Source organism: Triticum dicoccoides, chromosome 2A (assembly GCF_002162155.2).
Source record: "Triticum dicoccoides isolate Atlit2015 ecotype Zavitan chromosome 2A, WEW_v2.0, whole genome shotgun sequence".
Lineage (NCBI taxonomy): Eukaryota > Viridiplantae > Streptophyta > Magnoliopsida > Poales > Poaceae > Triticum > Triticum dicoccoides.
Genome location: NC_041382.1, coordinates 526949017 through 526956468, shown reverse-complemented (window position 1 = coordinate 526956468; position 7452 = coordinate 526949017). Strand labels below are relative to the sequence as shown.

At 42.0% G+C, this 7452-nt stretch overlaps 2 protein-coding genes and 3 non-coding genes across 5 annotated transcripts; all 5 read left to right on the top strand.

Moving 5' to 3' along the window:
* The first annotated feature begins 600 nt into the window (after positions 1 to 600).
* LOC119355182 lies at positions 601 to 3417 on the top strand. Its single transcript, XM_037621960.1, has 2 exons — positions 601 to 783; positions 2979 to 3417. Exons 1-2 carry the CDS (start codon positions 708 to 710, stop codon positions 3188 to 3190), a joined length of 288 nt encoding a protein of 95 aa, XP_037477857.1. The 5' UTR covers positions 601 to 707; the 3' UTR covers positions 3191 to 3417.
* On the top strand, positions 1278 to 1384 carry LOC119359983. Its single transcript, XR_005172763.1, has one exon. It is a non-coding gene; the product is annotated as a small nucleolar RNA snoR103 (small nucleolar RNA).
* Positions 2224 to 2328, top strand: LOC119359984. Its single transcript, XR_005172764.1, has one exon. It is a non-coding gene; the product is annotated as a small nucleolar RNA snoR103 (small nucleolar RNA).
* Positions 2401 to 2505, top strand: LOC119359981. The gene has a single exon (XR_005172761.1). It is a non-coding gene; the product is annotated as a small nucleolar RNA snoR103 (small nucleolar RNA).
* A 579-nt stretch (positions 3418 to 3996) lies between the features above and the next one.
* LOC119355181 (protein disulfide isomerase-like 5-2) lies at positions 3997 to 7105 on the top strand. Its single transcript, XM_037621959.1, has 5 exons — positions 3997 to 4298; positions 4993 to 5096; positions 5183 to 5553; positions 5881 to 6188; positions 6503 to 7105. Exons 1-5 carry the CDS (start codon positions 4086 to 4088, stop codon positions 6746 to 6748), a joined length of 1242 nt encoding a protein of 413 aa, XP_037477856.1. The 5' UTR covers positions 3997 to 4085; the 3' UTR covers positions 6749 to 7105.
* The last annotated feature ends 347 nt before the right edge of the window (positions 7106 to 7452 follow it).

The following is a 7452-nucleotide window of genomic DNA, read 5'->3' as shown; positions in this document are numbered from 1 at the left end:
CCCAGACGATGTCGAGCTTACGCTTGATCTGAGATATAGAACGGTGATAATTGAAATTGATGACCAATTAGTGGTAAGTTGGTGGAACACTTCAAGTGTCGATTGCTCGGAGATTGGTAGTACCTTGAAGGAAATTCAAGAGCTTTGCGGGAATTTCGAGGAATTTCGTCTTTGTCTTTACGGTGAGGGAAGCTAATGAACTAGCACATCTTTACGATAAACAATGTAGTTCTAGGATACATTGTCTTTGGATCAATTATATCCCGGTTTTTTCTCACGGATTGTGTGAGAAAGGAGTGTAATCCCACTATTTGATCAATAAAGCTCTTGATTTCATCAAAAAACATCCCGCAGAAAAAAGATTTCATCAAAAAACAAAAAACCAAACGAGATTTTTTTGTGAGTATTTTTTTTGAGGGGGTCATCATTGTAATTGAAACGAGATTTTTTTTGTGAGTAAACCAAGGAAAATGAGTGTCGAGCATCATTTTTGCCTATTCAGCCCATCTAGGCCCATGCATGGATAGGACCATTTCCAAGCCTGGAGGCCCAGCCAGCCAGAGTCACTGGCCATCCCACGCTCCTCGCAATCGCAAGGGCACAACCCTCGAAAGCCGAGTCGCAGCAGATCGGTTAAATCACCCCCAAAACGCACCCACCACCACAACTCCGGCGGCGGCGACCAGACGAACACGAGCACGAAGGCGATGGCGACTGCTCTCAACCGCGGCCTCCGCTCCGGGATCCGCCTCCTCGCCACCGGCGCCGAGGCCTCCAAGCCAGGCAAGTACCCCCCCTCCCACTATCCCTCCTCTATTATCCGATTGGGGTTTGAATGATGCGATCCGCGTCTCCGGCTGTGTACTTCTGCCCATCTCGATTGATGTGTATCTGCGCAGCGGTAGATCTGTTTGACCCGTGGAAATTACTCGGAATCTGTAACCGTAGTACCGGGCTGTTTTGGGATCGTTAATATAATTTGGGGAAATGGTTCGTCATAGGCTAAAATGGCCCCTCAGATGTGGATATGGCTGTGGTTTTCGATTGAACTGGTTATTATATAATCAGTTTTTTACATTGTCCTTCTTTGATGGATGGATCCAGCGACTAGCCTTGTCAGGAATGAATATGGGTGGGGAGTACTAGAAGGACTGACACACAATTTGTTGACTGACCATTTTATCATTCATGAACTGACGTACTACACCGATAACTTAGACTGTTAGCTGTGATGACAGTGTAACAAAATTTGATTGTAATGTCTATTTCTTGGCAAGCCGCATGAGTTGCGTATTGCTGTAAATATGGACAAAGAGTGATGTTGATGAAATTTAGGTGAGTATCGTGTGAGTTGTAGATGCTCATAAAGGATTATCGGACATGCGTTCTTAGAGACAAGAACCAGACAAAATATATTTCTGAACTAGCAGCTTGATCATTTTTAATTGGCAATTTTGCATTGCTAGTTTGTTCATCTCTATGCAAGAAAAACAGGAAACAGACTACCAGTATTTCAATACTTATCTTTCTGTGAGGAAAATACTACATAGCTTATGGCATTTAATCCTATTTCCTTGTCAGTTAGAGTCTCATAATTATGTGTATGCTACATGAGTTGCATTCATCTTTTTTTACTAAATAATAAAATGTGTATCTTATGGCAGTGAAACAACTTCTGTTCATAATTTGTAGTGTTTAATTCTTGGCAAGACACATGAGTTCTGTCTTGCTGTAGATAGGGACAAAGACTAAAATTTATGGAATGTACATGAGAATTACGTGAGTGGCAGGTGCTCCTGAAAGAACATTACACATGCATTCTTTTTTTTTTGTGCGGGTGACGAAAAAGAATACCACTCAATATGTTTCTTAACTACCAGCTTTAACCAAATCACTTTCAAGCTTACTGGCAACCTTGTACTGCTAGTTTGCTCATCTATATGCCGAAACAAAACATAGCCTGCAAAGCGTTTCATGCTAAAATATTACTCTTCTTATGACACTGTAACCCTTTTTGCTCATCTGTTTTCTAATACTTGGTAGGATGTTTGATTTGTGCTGACTGTTAACATGGACAAGTAATAAAGGTCGATAGAATTTAGGTGATCATCATGCGAGCCACAGATGCTCATACATGATCATCACCCATACACCTGGGAGACTAGTACTGTTACATGATACTGTTCACCCTTTTTGCTCATCCATGTCCTAATTCTTGGTAGGCTGCTTGAGTTGCTTTCTGCTGTAAATATGGGCAAATAATAAGATTGATGGAATTTAGGTGAGCATCATGTGTCATAGAAGCTCATAAAGAACCATCACACATACACCTGGGAGACTAGTACTGTGACATGATACTGTTAACCCTTTTTGCTCATCCATGTCCTAATTCTTGGTAGGCTGCTTGAGGTGCTTTCTGCTGTAAATATGGACAAATAATAAGGTTGATGGAATTTAGCTGAGCATCATGTGTCATAGATGCTCATAAAGAACCATCACACATACACTTAGAGACTAATAGTCGGATTCTGGCATGTCATCAATATCCACCAGGGTTTTGGTGCTTGTGATTTCTATTTGTTCTTCTGTGCTTTACATAGCCTCTTATTTATTTGTATCTTCATGTGTGTTTTAATTATCGATTTGTTTTGGATTTTCGTTGCTACTAGTATTCCTTCTGTACTAACTGACATGCTGGACACGACTTTTGTCTTAACTCATCAATTATGCTCGAAAATAGTAAAAATGATACTAATGCAGAATTCTTGGCATAAGGCAGTGGACCTCATGGATCATTGTAAACACTCTAGAGGTGACTACAGCAATGCAGCATGAAAATGTGAAGAACTGAAGTTTGCTGTGGTAGTTTAGGAGAACTGGGCATGTTAGTTGTGGGGATTGAATGAGTTGCGAACTCCTTTTTACATCTCTAAATTCGCTCATGCTTGCTGATTACCTGTTCTTTGTGTGTACATCAGCTTCACGTGGATTCCATGCTACCGGCGTGAAGAGGATGTCAGGGCACGGCCATGATGAGCCATACTACCTCCACGCCAAGCACATGTACAACTTGCACAGGATGAAGCATCAGAAGCTGACTGCATGGACTTCAGTGCTGGGAGCCGTAAGCATTGGTGTCGGTGTCCCGGTCTTCGCGGTCATCTTCCAGCAAAAGAAAGCCTCCGGATGAGCTCACATACCCTCCCAGGGCCTACTTATTGGACCTATTTTGAATTTAGCATTTTGTGAAGCCAAAGCTGTCACTTCACTTGACTCTTGTTGTTTCGTGTTACTCCATTTGCTGTTAGCAGATGATCTGAATCTGTAAGCTCGTTTCTTTACGGCACTGCTTTTCTGTTAATAATACAAGTGGCTTGAACTTTCCAGGCTGTGGAGAAACCCTGCAGTGTGATCCAATTCTTGTTTGCGTTCCTCTTGGCACCTGTTGACGCCTCTTTTGCACTTTGCATCTCTTTATATGCTGTCAGATAATGATTGTGTAGTTTGGTATAATCTGGCGAAAATTGCTCAAATCATGTCTGATGGATTCTTGGCGGAAATCGCGAAGTGTAAAATTGCAAGATGGCGAAAGAGGCAGATTCAAACTTTCAACTCTTTAATGTTTGTGTGGTGGTATAAGCCTGTACTTCGGCTTGGTACTTGTTCGCTTATGTTCTACTGATGATGAATTTTAATTTTGTTTTTGAGCCTATTAAGTATTTTATAGTTCAATTGGTAAGTGAGGTAAAACATGAGAGCTTGGGTATTACAGTTATACTAAGCCTGCGGCAATTAATTTGGATTGGAGGGAGTAGATGTTACATTTGGCGTTGCAGCGGACTACGGGGCCTAACAAATTGCTCCTACCCATTTCGAGATCAGGAAAGAAAAAAAAAACTTAGGCCGACATGGCTCATCAAATGCGAATTTGCGTTCCTCTTTTTCAGAAGAAGAAGGGGCATAAATGAACTTTTCCCCCAATAAACCCCTTCTTCCATCAAGACAGGCAGACAGTTCCGTGGGCACCAGAACCACACCCCTTCCCGTTCAGACGCGGCGGAAGATCGAATCGGCCGCGCACGGCGATGGCGACGACTCCACCGCCGCCGCCGCTTCCTCTCCTCCTCCTTCCCCTCCTCCTGCTCGCGGCCTTCTCCGCCGCCGAGGAGTTTCCGCGCGACGGGAAGGTGATAGACCTGGACGACAGCAACTTCGAGGCGGCCCTCAGCTCCATCGATTTCCTCTTCGTCGACTTCTACGCGCCATGGTGCGGCCACTGCAAGCGCCTCGCCCCCGAGGTACTGCTGCTACTCGACCTCACACCTAACTGACCCTGTTACTTACCACTGCTCCCGAGAGGTGTGATGCGAATTGAGTTGTTTCGACTGTCCAGTATGCGAAGTGAGATGCCGCTGTGGATCTCGGCAATTGCGCGAGTTTTTTGGAAGTAGGGTAATTGAGAGTTTCGGATCGCAAGTCATTACCGGGATCTCTTGGGACTCTAGCAGGTTAGGGCGAGACCGTACAAAGTGAAATTTTATTTTAGGATTCTTATGTAGCGACCTAAATGTCAAGTGGACAATGAAATGGCACGCACCATCACTTCAATTAAGGTAGATTACTATGTGGAAGAACGGAAATTGTTGTAGCACGCCCTACCAAAATTTGCCAACCATTGGCTAGAGATTCCTTGACCCTTTGTTGGACAAAGTTTGGCAAGATTTGTAAAGAGAATGTGTGGAGAGTTGGCAAGATTCCATTGGCATCCCAACCAATTAAGATTCAAAGAAACATAGTCTGCCAACATTTTGGTACGGTAAAGGTTGGCACCAACCAAACAGACCCAGACCCATAGGTGTATCAAGATGTTTCTTTCTTGACCTTAACTAGATCCTCAAATTTTACATTTGCTTATTTCAACTGTTATAAAAGCAGGGAACTTTGGAGTATCTGTCTTGTAGGACTTAAGACTGAGAAAATGAACTGTTGCAGTTAGATGAAGCTGCACCGGTGTTGGTGGGATTGAGTGAGCCCATCATGGTTGCCAAAGTAAATGCCGACAAGTACAGGAAGCTTGGATCAAAATATGGAGTGGAGTAAGTGTTCCGCCCATAACTAGTCTGGGTTTAGAGATTTGTACATGCTATCATTATGATGTTCTTTATTTTTCTTCTGAGTGCAGTGGGTTCCCTACTCTAATGCTCTTTATACATGGGGTCCCTATTGAATACACTGGTTCAAGGAAAGCTGACTTACTTGTCCGCAATCTTAAGAAGTTTGTTGCGCCTGATGTTTCTACTCTTGAGTCGGATTCTGCAATCAAGAGCTTTGTTGAGAATGCTGGCACAAGCTTTCCGATGTTCATCGGTTTTGGGGTCAACGAGTCATTGATTGCTGAATATGGAGGAAAATACAAGAAAAGAGCATGGTTTGCCGTCGCAAAAGATTTTTCTGAGGACTGGATGGCGACATATGATTTTAATAAGATCCCAGCATTGGTTGCAGTTCATCCAAAGTATAATGAACAAAGTGTGTTCTATGGCCCATTTGAAGGTAATTGTTAGGAAGCATTATTTTATTCCCTCCTTATGTCTATTATTCACAGTTTCTAGTTTCTTGAATCTGAGTGGTAATTTGACTAACATGTACTCCCTCCGTTCCTAAATATTTGTCTTTTTAGAGATTTCAAATGGACTACCACATACGGATGTATATAGATATATTTTAGAGTGTAGATTCACTCATTTTGCTTCGTATATAGTCGCTTGTTGAAATTTCTAGAAAGACAAATATTTAGGAACGGAGGGAGTAGAAACTTTTTAATATCTTATCGTCCCACGTTTATGAGGCTAGTAAATGGCGGTCTTGTTGTGTACACAGGACGTTTCTTGGAGGATTTTGTAAGGCAATCGCTGCTGCCTTTGACTGTCCCCATCAACACCGAGACACTGAAATTGCTGGATGATGATGACAGAAAAGTTGTCCTCGCAATTTTGGAGGATGACTCGGATGTAAATTCTACCCAGCTGGTAAAAATTTTGAGGTCTGCTGCTCATGCGAACCGTGATTTGGTGTTTGGATATGTTGGAGTCAAACAATGGGAGGAGTTTGTGGAGACTTTTGATGTTTCCAAGAGCTCACAATTGCCAAAGCTGCTAGTGTGGGACAGAAATGAAGAGTATGAACTAGTAAGTCTAACACTTACCTCAGTAATCTATTCTTGTTCCAGCTACCAGCATCCCAATGAAACCACCTTTAGTGTATCACTGTTCATCGGCGTGCTTATATTGGTTATATCGTATTCGGTAGAAGCGATATGTTTAGTCCTTTCATATTTATATGGTATTTTAGAAGTTTGAAAATTAGATATAGAGGTATGGTTAAAAATATTGAAAAGAAATACGGAAGTGTGTTTTTTAACCTGCTATTTCTGCTTAGCTTGTCAGCATCCGTTTTATAGTTCGCCATGTCGTGTAACTGACTAAAAATGCTTCTTGCGAAGGTGGAGGGTTCAGAGAAGTTAGAAGAAGGCGACCAAGCATCCCAATTAAGCCAATTCCTTGAGGGATATAGAGCAGGGAGAACAATAAAGAAGAAAGTCAGTGGCCCTTCCTTCATGGGTTTCATGCACTCTCTTGTCAGCATGAACTCATTATACATTCTCATGTTTGTTGTTGCTCTTCTCGGTGTCATGATGTACTTTACTGGCCAAGATGATACTCAGCCAAGACGGGTTCATGACGAGTGATAGCTTCTTGCATGAAAAGAAGGTTATCAACCAGGAGTTCTAGCTCGGAGGTCGTATTGCCACCTTTGAACTGTTGTTAGCCCTGAAGAGGTCAGGTTTTAGCGGTTGCTTGTGATATTCGCCGTTTCTCTGTCAGCAATCATCAGGTCCTGCATTTTCTCTGCCCCCGTTTCTGTTTGTTGGTTAGAGCTTAGCAACTAGCCCCCATGTAAAGCTAGAAACACTTCCTAATTTTGCCACTTGTGTGGAGTTTTTATTTATTTTATTGCGAGGGTTATATGGTGTATCATACTCTGCCAAACTTTTGTACAACTGAACTGATACAAGTATTAATAATGTGTGAATTGTGATCCGCTCTGTTCTTCATTTTGTCACTAAAACGGGCCCTTCTGTCCAGATTTTTCTTTGTTTGCTTTGTCAACTCTTCAGCAATGAGAAGATGAGTATTACAGTATCAGGTTTAGTTCAACACTAGAGTTTCCGGCTGGATATGTATTGCAAGATCAGTCATCAATGAATAGATGTGTACTCCCTCCGTAAACAAATACATGAGCATACTCCTATTTGTTTACGGAGGAAGTATTAAACATCCATGTACTTGTTGTTGGAAATATGAGCAAATTACTATGAGATTTAATCTGAATAAACATATGATAAATCATGACAGCAATAGCAGAGATTAAACTAATCATGCAAACTAGCAT